Genomic DNA, 15,074 nt, shown 5'->3' with positions numbered 1-15,074 from the left:
CTCTCTCTCTCTATATATATATATATATATATATAGAGAGAGAGAGAGAGAGAGAGAGAGAGAGAAACATCAATGATGAGAGAGAATCATTGATTAGCTGCCTCCTGCACACCTACACTGGGGATCCAGCCAGAAACCCAGGCATGTGCCTGATTGGGAATTGAACTGTGACCTCCTGGTTCATAATTTGATGCTCAACCACTGAGCCATGCCAGCTAGGCTCTAACAGACTTCCTATGTTGCTTATTATCATTACTGCCTATTGCATCCTCCCTGCATGCCAGCAGCCCCTCCCCGCAGAGAGCTTTGTCTCGGGCTCATTGGCACCCCAAGAACCTGGAAGGGCAGCTGGAGACACTCACACATTTGTGCGGAGGGAGGGACGCTCGTGTCTGAGGAAGCTCACACGGGCAGGGAAGGTCAGAATCACTGGGACCACGTACAAACAGTTTATTTTTCTATAAAGAACAAAGTACAAAGAGGTGGGCGGTGGCAGTGGGGCCTTGAGGAGCAGCCGTCGGCAGCCTCAGACCCTGGTGGAGGCCCAGGAGGCCTGGTGGTTGCTCCAGGAGTAAACAAGTGTCCAAAACATGGCCAGTCAGGGGTGGAGGAGCAGCGGGGAGGTGGCGTGGATGCCGACGATGTCACACAAAGCCAGGCTTCATGGAGGAGCGGCGGCAGTTGGGGCAGCTCCGGGTCCCGTTGTTCTGCAGGCACCTTGGGAGGCAAAGGGCTCCGTCCACTCACCGCGCCCGTCCTTCCGCCCCAGGCCGGGGCCCGTCTCTCCTCCCCTCTGCAGGGCGCGGAAGGTGCCAAGGGAAGAGGATGGCCCCCAACTCCCTGCCCGCAGCTCTGCTTGCCCACTGCCCTGGCCTGGCAGGAGTCGCTTCCAGGTGTGTGAACGCCATGGCCTTTCAGAGGCCTCTAGGAACTCTCTTTGGAGAGAATGATCGCAAGAATGACCACCTTGGCCGAAACCGGTTTGGCTCAGTGGATAGAGCGTCGTCAGCCTATGGACTCAAAGGTCCCAGGTTCGATTCCGGTCAAGGGCATGTACCTTGGTTGCGGGCACATTCCCAGTATGGGGTGTGCAGGAGGCAGCTGGTCGATGTTTCTCTCTCAACCGACGTTTCTAGCTCTCTATCCCTCTCTCTTCCTCTCTATGGAAAAATCAATAAAATATATTAATAAATAAAAAAAATGACCACCTCGTAGGGCTGCTGGGAGGATTCAATGAGTTCACCTATGGGAAGCTTTTAGGAATGCCTGGGACGCAGAAAGCACGGTGTAAATGTCTGCTGTGAGCCGAAACCGGTTTGGCTCAGTGGATAGACCGTCGGTCTACGGACTGAAAGGTCCCGGGTTCGATTCCGGTCAAGGTACATTGGTTGCGGGCACATCCCCGGTGGGGGGTGTGCAAGAGGCAGCTGGTCGATGTTTCTCTCTCATTGACGTTTCTAACTCTCTATCCCTCTCAATTCCTCTCTATATAAAATCAATAAAATATATTAAATAAATTGCTGAGACCAGTTTGGCTCAATGGATAGAGCGTCGGCTTGGAGACTGAAGGGTCCCGGGTTCGATTCCGGTCAAGGGCATGTACCTTGGTTGCGGGCACATCCCCAGTAGGGGTTGTGCAGGAGGCAGCTGATCGATGACTCTCTCTCATCGATGTTTCTAACTCTCTATCTCTCTCCCTTCCTCTCTGTACAAAATCAGTAAAATATAAAAACATATATATATATATATATATATATATATATATATATATATATAAAATAAATAAATAAATGTCTGCTGTGAGGATCCCTGTTGTGATTAGATCCTAGCGCACCCCGCAGGGGCCCACGCGCCCCTCCCCCGGCCCGCGGGAGCCTCACCGGAGGTGGAAGATGTGGGAGCAGGGCAGGGCCTGAAGCCGGCTGTTCCTCTCGCCGATGGACTCCCCGCACAGGCCGCAGTAGAGCTCCGTCTCCTCCACGCACTCGTGGAAGCGCACGACGTGGGCGCGCAGCTCCCGCTGCAGCCCCTTGCCGCGGTAGATGGCCTCGCTCAGACAGTGCAGCTTCAGCTGGCTCAGCTGGGCCCGCGGGGCGGAGTGCAGGCGGAGGGGAGAGACCAGGTCAGTGCTGGTGAGCCGCCGCCCGCCTCCCCTTGCCCAGCCCAAGGAGCTGTCCCGGAGGGGTCACTGCAGTCAGGCCGCACGGGGCCCCGTCCTGGGCACCTTCCTGCCTGGCTGATGGGCCCTCTCTGGGCCTCGGTTTCCCCTCGTGCAGAATGAGGGGGTGGTGAGGTCAGGAGTCTTCACCCCTAGAACCAGCTGGGACCCCGTGTTTTTGAAGGGTTGTATTGACCAAACCTGTTGCATTGACTCCACAATTTTGTTTTCCTGTTCTTCTTAAATATACACAACAACTTGTTAGCATTTCTGATCAGACCAAGATGCTCATTTTGGGACTGTTGCCAATTCTCAGAAAAACGCACATCTTTCAGAAGGTTTTGAGAAACACTGAACGTGTTTTCCCTGTTTAAAGGTTTGGATACAATTACTGAATTTAGAGAGGCCACGTGTCCAGGCAGTGCAGACAGGCCCGTTACCAGATCATGAGCTCTTGATCACTCCCAGGGGCCTCGCCTTTCTCATCTGTAAAATGGGGCTCACGGTACCCAGCTTTGCAGAGAGACAGCGAGGACTGGAAGCGATATCTACAAGAGCCCGTCTCTCAGTGAGTGGAGGCCACTGTTAGGAGTTTTGATGACCACCAAGAAAGCTCTGAGGGCCCTAACAGGTTTGGCTCAGTGGATGGAGCGTCAGCCTGCGGACTCAAGGGTCCCAGGTTCGATTCCGGTCAAGGGCATGTACCTTGGTTGCGGGCACATCCCCAGTTGGGTGTGTACAGGAGGCAGCTGATTGGTGTTTCTCACTCATCAATGTTTCTGACTCTCTATCCCTCCCCCTTCCTCTCTCTAAAAAAAAAAAAATCAATAAAACATATATTTTTAAAAAGTTCTGAGGAATCCTGCTCCCCTCTGAACTGTGAGCCCAGCCCTTCGAAGCGCTCTCTGGGTGGAAGAGACGCAGCCGGGGTCTGGGGATGGCTGGGGCAACTCCCGGAGATTAGGAAGGGTGCAGGGTGTGAGCGGACTCAGGGGGCCCTCTCCACCCCGCCCCCCCACAATCCCACCTGGGGCTCCGGACTCCAGCCCCAGGGGCCGGAAGCAGGTCTGACCTTGTTGCCCACCTCCTCGGCCAGGTCCTGGGCTCTCTCGATGGCATCCAGAGCCTGGAAGGAAAGCACTGTGCTGAGGACAGCGTTGTCTGGCTGAGGCCGTGGCTCAGAGGCAGGGAGGGGGTAGGGAGAGGTGGGCGTGGGGAGGGGGACAGGGCTGGGCAGCCGCCCTGGGTGTGAAGGCGGCAGGAAGAGGCTGGGGTGCAGCTGCAAGAGCTCTGTGGTGCCGCCTCCTGCTTCAGTTCCCTCGGGTACAGAGGGAATATTTCCGTCAGGCGGGGTGCTGTGCAAGCACGGGAAGCAGTTTAGGTATTCTGAATCCAAACCCAGCTCTGGCCCTGTACTAGCTTAGCTGGGTGCCTGGGCCATGCACAGGCCTTCTCTGAGCCTGGGAAACGGGGGGAAGCTGGTGTGAGATAACGTGTGTGAAGTCCTCGGAGGCCCAGACGCAGAGGTTGTTGGCCGGGAGCCGGGGAGAGCCGGGGGCTGTAGGACCGGGGCTGAAACCTCACCTTGTCCGGTGCCTTCCGGGCCACCCAGCATTTGGCCACACCCAGCAGCACCTGCACCTGCCCCAGGCGGTTGCCGATCTCGGTCATGATGCTCATGGCGGAGTCGTACCTGGGGAAGGCTGTCTGCACAGCCGGGCGGGATGGGGTCAGGCTGGGCCAGGCCTGCACCCCCGGCCCCGCCTCCCAGCGGCCTCACCTCCAGGTCCCCACGGCTCCGGTGGATGTCCGCAAAGCAGAGCAGGCAGAGGGCCTGCAGCGGCCGGTCCCCGTGCTGCAGGGCGATCTTCATCGACTCCTGTGAGGGCGGCCGGGCGCTCAGGGCTGCTCGTCCGCCCCCACCACCCACCAGGGCACCCAGGGATCCCCAACATCCTCAGAGCCCCACACACCGATCCTGGCTCTCAGGCCCCACACACCCAACCAGTGGGGCCTCATAGCACCCAGCAACGTGGAAACCGAGGCTCAGAGAGCAGAAGGGACCCCATCCAGCCACCTGGCTAGTAAAGGGGCAGAGCTGGGATTTGAACCCGGGTCGGTGGAACTTCAGAGATGGCTCTCTTCCAACTTAAAGAAGATGGGAGGGTTGGGGGGGCCACAGGGAAGCCCCCTCCCCTGAGAATGGACTGGAAGGAGTGAGGTTGGGGACGGGAGAAACATGCATCCCTCAGGGCTCAGCTAGAGAAAGGCTGGCTCCGGAGCAAGGCATTGTGGGCTGATGTGGAAGGAGGAGACCCGCCCGCTCTGGGCCCCAGACCCTGGCCCGCTCCCCCTCCTGCCCGCCTCCCAGCTGCCCCACCTCACAGCACTCCATGGCGCTGCCCAGGTGGCCCAGCAGGCGGTAGGCCACGGCCATGTGGTACTGGCTCATGGCCCGGTACTTGAGGCTCCAGCCTTTGCCGTAGTCGTTGACGAGCTCGGCGGCCTTGCAGGGGAAGAACAGAGCTTTCTCGTAGTCCTGCGGGGACACAGGGAGGGGTGGGGCAGGGTGTCAGGAGCTGCCCCCACACTGAAGGCTGCAGGCCCTGGCTTCTCTGGGGTGTTCCTTCATCCTTTCTGGGATCCAGGGGATGAGTGACCCAGGCAGGGGCAACCGCCAGGGCGAAGGGGTGGGCTCCATGGACACGGCGATGGGCACCCGGTTTGCTGATGCTGGATTATAACCCACTGCTCGGTTCCTGGCACTTAGTAGATGCACAATAAATGTCTGTTGAATGGCCCTAGCCGGTTTGGCCCAGTGGATAGAGCATCGGACTATGGACTGAAGGGTCCTGGGTTAGGATTCTGGTCAAGGGCCCATGCCTGGGTTGCAGGCTCAATCCCCAGTAGGGGGCGTGTGGAAGGCAGCCAATCAATGATTCTCTCTCATCATTGATGTTTCTATGTCTCCCTCTCCCTTCCTCTCTGAAATCAATAAAAATATTTTTAAAAATATATAGTTGTTGAATGAATGAATGAATGAATGAATGAGAAGGCAAGAAAATCCAGCTGGCTTCTCTCCTCACCCAGCCCCTGGTGGCCCCTCCGCTGCAGAGACGCACAGAAGGGTGGGCGGCCTGGCATCCTACCCCCGCACCCCTGAGGTTGCCCCCGGGACCCAGCAGCAGCTGCTCCCTGTGGGCTCCGTGACTGACTCACTGAAGAAGGAAACGTGGGGACTGAGGCAATGAAATCGTCCTCTCATCCCTCCTTTCTCCTCAGACTCCAAACGGCCTTTCTGCCTGCCCAGGAGGAGCTGACAGCCTCGCCTCCCTCAGTTTGGAAAACAAGAAAAATCAGAGAGGCGCTCCGTTCAGCAGCTTATCCATCAACCCCACCGGGCACTGCTTTGTGCTGTGTGGGCTGGAGCCGATGAGCCGGCGGGTAAGACCGGGCTGCAGCCGTGTGGAGGTCCACTGATCCCCGAAGGCCAAGCCGAGGGGCCCCACTCGTGCACAAATCCGTGCACCAGGACTCCAGCTGGTGGTCAGTGCGCGTCATAGCTACTGGTCGGACGGCAGGACGGTCGGACCGTCACTTAGGCTTTTGTATATATTATAGATTGTTATAATAAATAAAATTAATGTTATACATATATAAAATAGTGCTATATATATAAAACATACCAGGTAATGCTATATAATACAGTTGCATCATAAAACATTATATTGTATTATACTACATTAGTATAACTGCAGAGAAAAAAAAATTTTCAAATGAACTTACAACATATACTTGGACAGTTCATCCATAATGGGATGTATTATAGAAACAAAAAAAAAAATTTAAAAAAAAGCAGTCGAAGCCGGTTTGGCTCAATGGTAGAGCGTCGGTCTGCGGACTGAAAGGTCCCAGGTTCGATTCCGGTCGGGGGCGTGTACGCTGGTTGCGGGCACATCCCCAGTAGGGGGTGTGCAAGAGGCAGCTGGTCGATGTTTCTCATCGACGTTTCTAGCTCTCTATCTCTCTCCCTTCCTCTCTGTAAAAAATCAATAAAATATATATTTTTTTAAAAAGCAAAGAAATCTTAAATTTCCTTCAGTTTTTTTTTTTTAAGTAACATTGGTACTGTTGTCGAAACTATTTTATATATTTTGTAGGATAAAGTAAATATTTAATTGTGTTGTTAGAAACCAAGATTTTTAGTCTAAGAGCAGCGAGAATCGAGTTTAAAACAAGTTGAGGAAAACCCGGAAACATTAGCCTTGGACTGGAAGCATCGCTGGAGGGCACCCTGGCAATGAAAAGCTTCAGCGGCGATGACAGCCCAGGAGCCAGAGCACCCCGAGAGCCCGCGTTCTGCCTTTAAATACCGTTTTCTATTAAAGAGAACCCCAAGAAGTTGGCTGATCCCAGATCTGAGGCAAGGAATATAGAAAGGGAGCCTGGGACCGTTTCCTGTGCCAGAAAGCAAAAACGCTTTCCAAGACTAAACCATCTCATCCGAGGACACAGGCGCTTGCTGACAGGAATTCCTCGGGCCAGAGTGAAGGTAACAGGGACGTCAGAAAGAACAATGATTGCAACCGACCGAAGACCCCTGACTCTAAAGGAAATCCACGATTTCATCACGATGCTCCCAACGGAAGCAAAGCAACCCTGTCAGGGTGAGCCCTGAAGGCAGCCGTCCCTCCACTCCTTACTCTGGAAGGTGGGAACGAAAGGAGGAAAAAGTACTCGTTCTGCCCTTCCTTCAGGAACCGTGTTTCAAAGTAACCACCTGGTCCCAGCAGATGCGGGAAAGGTCTCCCACTTAGAAAATCCTCAGCTAACAATCGCAGCAGGAGTAAGAGTCCCGGGAAACAGCCGTTTCATTGGAGTGAAAATGAGCGCGTTGATCCAGGCAGCAAACATCAGCGGCTGCTAAAGCCATGACAGGGAATGTCCCGGCAGGACTGAATGTTCCCGGGAGCCATGAAAGGAAAAACACAAGCCCTGAAACGGAGAATCAGGTGGTCACTCTCTCAGCCTCCCGATGTGATGTAACAGGAAGAACACGGTGTGGCCCTGACCAGTCTGTCTCTGTGGTAGAGCGTCGGCTTGCAGACTGAAGGGTCCCAGGTTCGATTCCGGTCAGGGTCATGTACCTTGGTTTCGGGCACATCCCCACTAGGAGGTGTGCAGGAGGCAGCTGATCCATGTTTCTCTCTCATTGATGTTTCTAACTCTCTATCCCTCTCCTTCTCCACTCCTCTCTGTAAAAAAATAAATAAAATATATTTAAAAAAAAAAAAAAAAAAGAACAGTGTGGATGCAAAGGAGCCACATCCTAACCCCCACAAGCGCAGGGGAGGCCTGTGTGGCCTCACGAACTGAGACCTAAAACACCCCCCGAGGATGGCCTGAAATGAAAGCGTTTAAACTAAATTGTTTCGAGTGGGCAGTCCCGTCCTAGGCCAGCATCTTCCCAGACAAAGGTCCATCTTGACCTTACCTGAGCCTGTCTATTGTCTTTTTGCATCTACGACGATAACGACCATGGAATGTCAGAGTAACCTTTCTTTCCCCGGACCCCTCAGAGCTCCCGCACCACTCCGCGGAGCCCACAGCCCCCGCCTCGTTATGGAGGTCACTGCTGACTGTTCACGATCCTGTCCCATCGGGTACAAGTCTGCAATCTTGCTTTTTACCCGCTTCCCCTCTGCTTCCTCCCGCCTCCCTCACCTGCCACCAGGTGGCCTACATATGTCTCCTCTTTTGACTGTAACGTATAAAATCGGGTGCAAAACGGCCATTCTCCAGAGCATTATCTCAATCCCTGGATGGTTTGCTTCCCGGCGATTGTCAACAGTTTGGCTCAAACAAGCTCACAGAAACTCTGTGTGGGTCTGACGGTTTCTGACGTGGCCGACAGCATTGCTCGTGCGACAGTCTCACCGCGGGCCCCCGACCTCTCTCCACACCCTTGTTCTTGTTCCAATCGCGGTTCACAGGGAGGAGAGGAGATAAGGGAACCATTACACGGCTCCTTGAGGAAGCAATGAGACGGAACATTCTACAAGGCAGACAATCTGGCTTCTTCAATAAATGGTGGGAAATAAAAGGGGAGGGGAGGAATTTTCTACCAAAAGGGACTGAAGAGACACACTGGCCACTGCCAGGTGTGACTCTCTATTCCGATTCAAAGGAGCCGCGGGCACAGGCGTCTTTTCGGGAAAAGCACAGACATGTAAGATAAATGAAGTTGCTCGTGATGGTGTGTGTGGCCGTAGTTTTGTGATTATGTATGAAAGTGTCCTTAGATAAGAAAATGTCCGCCCCAGATGCATACTACACTTCTTTGGGGTAAAAATATCATGATGTCTATAATTTTATATCATGACACTGCAGGGATTAAGAAGTACAAATTAGCAGTTATAAAACACAGGAATGTAAATCACAGATCCGGGAATATAGTCAATAATACTGTAATAACTATATATGGTGCCAGGTGGGTACTAGACTTTTGGCGGGGATCCCTTCGTAAGGTATGTAAATACTGTACACCCGAAACTGATATAATATTAAACGTCAACTGTCATTGAAGTTTTTTAGCCAGCCGGCATGGCTAACCTGTGAACTAGGAGGTCGTGGTTCGATTCCCGGTCAGGGTACATGACTGGGTGGCATGCTCGATCCCCAGTAGGGGGTGTATAGGAAGCAACCGGTGATTCTCATCGTTGATGTTTCTATCTCTTTTTCCCTCTCCCTTCCTCTCTGAAGTCAATTAAAAATATTTTTTAAAATAAACATTTCAAATGAAAATAGAAAACATAGGTAAAATAAATAAGGCCAAATATTAATAATTGTTAAATCTAAGTGGATATATGGAAATTCATTACATCATTCTCTTGACTTCCCTGTGGAGTTAATTTTCTTCATAATAAAGAAAGGTTTGAAAACACCCTTAGTCCTCTCCAATCCTATTGCACCTCATTGGTTGGCTTCCCTGTCCATCCAGTTGCTGAAAACGAAATCCTCAGTGTCATCCTGGACGACTCTCCTCATTTCCTCACAAGCCAGCTCTGAACTATCCGCACACTCGCCGACCCTGTGATTTACTGAGCATCGATATGTGCCAGGCGTTAGCATCTGCCCTGGGCCAAGCGCGGCAGCTGCTCAGGACCAGAAGCCGGCGGTCACTGGTCCCATCAGTTCATTCACAGTCTGCCTTCCCGCCTCCCCTCCCCCTCTGACCCCACCTCCTCTCTCCTTCTCCCCTTCCTGGCCTCCGTCCTGCCTAGAACAGGCCAGGTATGCTCCCCCAATTCCGGGGCAGAGCTTTGCCTCAGCTGTTCCACCTTTTCCACTCTCTCCCAGGTTTCTGCATGGCTCACACCCTCATCTCCTTCAAGTCATCAACACCACCTCTACGAGTCTTGCAACACCCAATTGTTTGAAATTGCAGCATCGCTTACCCCTTTCTCTGCTTCCCTTCGTCCTAAGAAGCACTTTCTAGCATGCTGTGCGGTTTACTTACTCATTGTTTTTTTGTTTTGTTTTTTATCTTCTTTCTCCCCGCAACTAGAGGGCAAGCTTCATGGGGCCAGGGACCTGGCTATGGCTGTCACTGCTGCTCCACAGGCCAACGGTGCCTGGGATTCAGTAAATGCCCAATAAATATATGATGATTGAATCCTTGCTCTCCCTCATTAAACAGATACTAGAGGCCCAGTGCACAAAATTCATGCACTGGGGGTGGGGTGCCTCAGCCTGGCCTGTGCCCCCTCGCAGTCCAGGAGCCCTTGGGGGTGCCCAGACAGCAGTTGGGCATCCTTAGCGCTGCATCGGAGGAGGGAGAGGCTCCCACCACCGCCCCTGTGCTCATCAACTGTGAGCCAGGCTCAGGGCTTCTGGCTGAGCAGCGCTCCCTCTGTGTGTCTGACCCCTGGTGGTCAGTGCATGTCATAGCGATTTGCATATTGGCCTTTTATTATATAGGATTATATAGGATACCTACCAAGGATCAGAGAGGAGAAGGCCGTGCCCAGGCTCACACAGCAAGTGCGTGGCAGGGCCGTTTCATGGCCCCTCCTCACCCAGGAGCCGCCCATTCCCCCAGAGAGTCAGACAGACCAAGGGCTGATTTCCGGCTCTGCCCTTCCTGACCCCAGTCTTTCCCTTCCTGGGTAAGGGTCACCCCTCACGGACTCCCGTCCACCTTATCCCTACCTAAACGGGAGGACTGAGCGAGGCAATGCCAGGGGAGCCTGAGCCGGCCGCTGCCCTCCCCCGGCCCCGGCCCCGGCCCCGGCCCCGGCCCCGGCCCACCTTGACCTGGGCGTAGAAGCTGCCCAGGCTGCAGCAGACGCGGCACTCCAGCATGGTGTCGTCGTTGTTGTGGGCGTAGCGCAGGGCCTTCTCGAAGCTCTCCAGGGCCTTCTGGAAGAGGCTGAGGCCCAGGAAGGCGTTGCCCATGCTCAGGCTGACCTGGCCGCCGAGCTGGGTGCCCGCCCTGGTGCCGGGCAGGCCGAGGCAGGTCTTGCAGTAGGAGATGGTCTTGTGGAACTCGCACAGCTTCTCGTTGCTGCGCGCCAGGTTCAGGTAGCTCTCCAGCAGGAAGTCTGCGTCCTCCAGCTCCCGCGCCGTGTCGATCTGCACCACGGCAAACTGCCACGGGGTGGGGGTGTGGTGGGGGGGCATTGGCCGTCAGCCTGCGCCCGCCAAGCCTCACAGCCCGAAGCCTCGGAGCCAGAGCTGCCACGCCAGCCTCGGGCACTCCCTGCTCCCCGCCACGGGCCACGGGCCACGGGCCACGGGCCACGGGCACGGACCGGAGCCTCAGCCGGAGCCTCCAGCTCCCAAGCGCAGACCCAGAGCCCCGCCTTTCCTGCCCCAGCCTGGATCTCCAGCCCCACCACCCACCCACTCAGCCCCAGCCTCCAACCTGGAGGAGCCAGCCCCCCGCAGACTCAGGCTCAAACCCCAACAGGGAAGGCTGGGACCTAGACTCCCGGCTGGAGAGGCCCAACCCCTGCAGCTCAAAGCCACAGGCCCAGAGCCCAAGCCAAGACGCAGCATCCAAGACCCAGGCCTCCGATGTGGGTTCAGAGCCTCCCCCCAATCCTCGGCGGCTAGCCTGTGGGGCCCAGGGGGGCCTGAGGAGCCAGCTCTGCCCACCCACCCCCACACCAGGGCAGGGCGCGCCCACCTTCAGCATCTCCTTGTAGCGGCCCATCTCCGAGTGGGCCGTGACCAGGCAGCCCAGCACACGGAAGCGCCCCACCAGGTCCGAGCTCTTCTCCAGCAGCTTCGTCCACACCTGCAGCGCCTTCTCCGTCTGGTTGGACTGGTACAGCTGAAGCCCCTTCTCGATCTGCTGCTTGGTCTGGTCCTGCCCCATCCCCGGAGCCCCGCGCCCCCCCGGGCGGACCTCGGCGGCTCCCTGCCTCTAGGCACTCATGGCGGGGGACCCACCACCCTGCCGCCAGCCGCCCTCCGGGCCGGGCAGGAGAGCCGCTCCAGGCGGGAGCGGGCAGGGCCCGATGGAGAACGGTGCGGCTCTGGGAACAAAGCTGGTCTGGCCCCGTCCGCAGCTGTCGCTGCCAGTTGGGGCCACGTGGCCGCCGAGGAATGTCAGCCGCAAGGTCACGCGGCCGCGGTGGCCCCCGCCCCCAAGCGGGGAGGTGGCTTCCCGGGGATTCGGGCACCTGCCCCGGGGACAGCCCCGGGGTGCCCCGGGGTGTCTCTCTGGCGCCTCGGACACTGGCCCTGACCTCCCGGCGGGCAGGCCCTCCTGCAGCCTCGCCAGGAGCCGCCTCCAGGGAGCGGGGAGGACGCAGGAGTGAGCCCGGGCACAGCCTCCCCCGGGTTTGCCCCTGTGCTCTCTCCCGGGCACCAAGATCTCGTACCCACATGAGCCTGCCCACACCACGCCCAACATCTAGCCCCAGCCCAGCCGCCGACCTCTCTGGGCCTCCGTACCCTCCTCTGGGACACGAGGGGAGCCAGAGGCGGACACACCCCCGCGCACAGGGCGTCCCAGGCAGCAGAGGCGTGGGGGACAGCACGGCCCTGGAGCCGGCTGCCAGGGTGGATTCTGCCGGCCACTGATGAGCTGTGTGGGCAGCGTGACCCTGGCAGGAGAAATGGCGGCCCCGCCGCTGGGCTGTGAACCAGTTAGGGCTGGTTCAACTTTTGAGGAACCACCGACCTGCTTGCCCCAGGCCCTTTGCACCTCTTGATCCCTTTCCTCCTCTCACCCCTGGCAGCCCAGTTAGGGTGAACCAAGTTATTACCCTGTCAGAGAACTATATTCCATTCTGGTAAAGAGTTTTCTCTCGCCGAAACCGGTTTGGCTCAGTGGATAGAGCATCGGCCTGAGGACTGAAAGGTCCCGGGTTCGATTCCGGTCAAGGGCATGTGCCTTGGTTGCGGGCATATCCCCAGTAGGGGGTGTGCAAGAGGCAGCTGATCGATGATTCTGTCTCATTGATGTTTCTAACTCTCTATCCCTCTCTCTAAGAAATCAATAAAATATATTAAAAAAAAAAAAGAAAAGAAAAAGAAAAATTGGAATGGTATTTGAAACCCTTGTTTAAAAAAAAAAAGTCATCTCTGTAGTTTTATATTCATCAATGAGGTTATCTGCATAATGTCTGCTTCCCCCACTCAAATGTGTGGGTAGGAACATCGTCTCATTCATCACCGACTGTATCCTCTGAGCAAGGCCTGACAGTGGTCAGTCACTCGGTTAACACAGTGAAGGAAGGAATGGTAAGAAGGGAGAGGAATGGAATGTAAAGCAGCTGCTGCAGGCTCTGTAGCTGACCTGCCACACTTCGCTCCATCCCAGGCAGAGATGACCCCACTTACTGCGAGCACAGTGGGTCGAGAGGGGCAGTCTGGGAGCGGGGGGCTCGGCCAGCTCGGGGCTCCATGCCGCAGGGCCGTGGCTCAGCAGAGGGGTGGAGGGCGGAGGAGCAGGCCCAGGGACTGGGCAAGGCCACGGGCACTCTCCAAGGGGGAATGCACTTAACCCCGGCCCACAGGAAGTGGGGGCAGCGGGGAGCCCCTGGCGGGGGAGGTGGCTGGGATCTTCCCCTCACCTGGAAGGGGACCCCTGGGTTGAAGTGAACCCCAGAGGAGAAGCTGGGCCCAGAGGGAAGGGGCTGAAGAGGGAGCAGATCCCCCCACCCCACCCCCTTGCCATTTGGTGCTCCAGACGCTAGTGCACCCTGAGCCTTTTGGCGGGAAGGAAAGGAGGTGGCAGCCGCAGCTGCACCCCAAAGCAGTCAGGGACCCCCGCCTTCCGGGCGCCTGGGAACTCCGATGATTTCAAAACTTGAAAACTTGACCCAAGAAAGACTTCCTCTGCCCCAGGGTCAGCTTTTTGCTGACGGCTGCGCAGGGGTAGGTCAGGGTCAGGGTCACGCTCCTTGAGAGCCAGGGCTGTGGCTTGCCTTTGCAGCGCCAGCCCCCGCACAGCCCCTGGCGGAGAGAGAGGCGGCCAGCGGAGGAAAAACTGCTCACTCGCCCTCCCCTAAGCTTTTCCTCCAGGTTACAGATCGGGACACGAGGCACAGGCGGTAAGGTGACCTGCCCAAGCCCACACTGCCACCCAGCGACAGAGCCCAGCCCCCAGGAGGCGTGTCTTTGGAGGTCCCCTCTGAACCGTGATGCTGACCCAGAGAGGTGAGGGAGAAGGAGAATGTGAAGGGGAGTTGGACACCGTTTCTGGGAATCAGAGATCCTCCCCTGACATGTGAGTCCATGCTCTGGCCGGGGTGGGCCGAAAGCGTGCACACAAAGGCGCTGCGGCGAGGTGCCAGCCGACCTGGCTCCCCGGGCCCAGCAGGGAAGGAGACCAAGAGGCTCCGGAAGTCGAGAGGATGAGCCACAGGATAACCTGGTTTTCCCGGCCAGGGCGGTGGCACAGCCGGTGTGGGGGCAGCTGCTGTGTGAGGTACCACTGCCATGCCTCACTCACTTTTTTTTTAATAAATGAGCCTTTTACTTTTTTCTTCTTTTTTTAAATATATTTATTGATTTTTTTTACAGAGAGGAAGGGAGAGGGATAGAGAGTTAGAAACATCGATGAGAGAGAGACATGGATCAGCTGCCTCCTGCACACCACCCACTGGGGATGTGCCCGCAACCAAAGTACATGGCCTTGAACGGAATCGAACCTGGGACCCTTCAGTCTGCAGGCCAACGCTCTGTCCACTGAGCCAAACCGGTTTCGGCCTCACTCACATTTATAATCAAAAGTAGAAAGTGAAGTTTGGGCCTGGGCAGGCGAGGGCAGGTTTCTGAGTTGGCCACGGTGTGTCTGGGAGATTTGAGAGAGAAATCTGCATCCTCTGCGCCTCTGGGAGACGGAGCTCAAGCACCTGGACTGTGACTGTGTCCACCAGTCACGTGGTCAGTGACCAAGAATGCCTCTCACCCACAACCCCCGCCGCTCCCTCTGCGCACCCTGACACTGAGGCCAGGGGTCCCCCGTTCTCACCCTGACACTGAGGCCAGGGGTCCCCTCTGCTCAACCTGACACTGCGGCCAGGTGCCCCCCATTCTCACCCTGACACTGAGTCCGGTGTCACCTGTCATCTTAGATTGGCCGTTCCCACACCTGCGTCTCCTGCCTGGCCCGCACACTCCTGCATCTGCAGCTCTGCTCCAGAAGCACAGCACATGTCCCTGGAGGGGACCGTCTGTGCCCCTCCGCCACGATGGGCAGGATCCTTGGGAAGCCTGTCGCTCTCCACAAATGTGCTTCCCAGTCGTAAAGGGGCATCACCGCTCCGGGAAGGTTTCTGGGAAAAGCAGCAGCAGAGATCGAGTAAGAAGTTGCTTTGTAAACCAGACATTGAATCCATGGCCCCGATGAGCTGCCCGAACCTCCCTTGCATCGGCCCTGACTGTGTGTAGCTGCAAA

The 15,074-nt window shown here is 56.3% G+C and overlaps 1 protein-coding gene and 1 long non-coding RNA gene across 3 annotated transcripts; both read right to left on the bottom strand.

Annotated features, from left to right (window-relative positions):
- Positions 1-435: 435 nt before the first annotated feature.
- RAPSN (receptor associated protein of the synapse) lies at positions 436-11,741 on the bottom strand. 2 transcript variants are annotated; one of them, XM_084896029.1, is made up of 8 exons: positions 11,349-11,741; positions 10,469-10,807; positions 4,539-4,697; positions 3,939-4,037; positions 3,743-3,865; positions 3,231-3,284; positions 1,881-2,080; positions 436-717 (listed from the first exon to the last, which is right to left on the bottom strand). In XM_084896029.1, the coding sequence occupies exons 1-8, from the start codon at positions 11,538-11,540 to the stop codon at positions 645-647; spliced, it is 1,239 nt and encodes a 412-aa protein (XP_084752155.1). In that variant the 5' UTR covers positions 11,541-11,741; the 3' UTR covers positions 436-644. The 2 variants fall into 2 exon arrangements, with proteins under 2 accessions (XP_084752155.1, XP_084752156.1); XM_084896030.1 differs by having other exon boundaries at positions 4,539-4,664; positions 11,349-11,725.
- LOC311628647 lies at positions 5,399-6,897 on the bottom strand. Its single transcript, XR_014796041.1, has 2 exons — positions 6,803-6,897; positions 5,399-5,452 (listed from the first exon to the last, which is right to left on the bottom strand). It is a non-coding gene; the product is annotated as an uncharacterized lncRNA (long non-coding RNA).
- Positions 11,742-15,074: the final 3,333 nt, after the last annotated feature.

Source organism: Pipistrellus hanaki (genome assembly GCF_964339955.1).
Source record: "Pipistrellus hanaki genome assembly, chromosome: 9".
NCBI classification, from domain to species: domain Eukaryota; kingdom Metazoa; phylum Chordata; class Mammalia; order Chiroptera; family Vespertilionidae; genus Pipistrellus; species Pipistrellus hanaki.
Note: the sequence above shows the minus strand (reverse complement) of the source record. Positions and strands in the feature narration are given on the sequence as shown.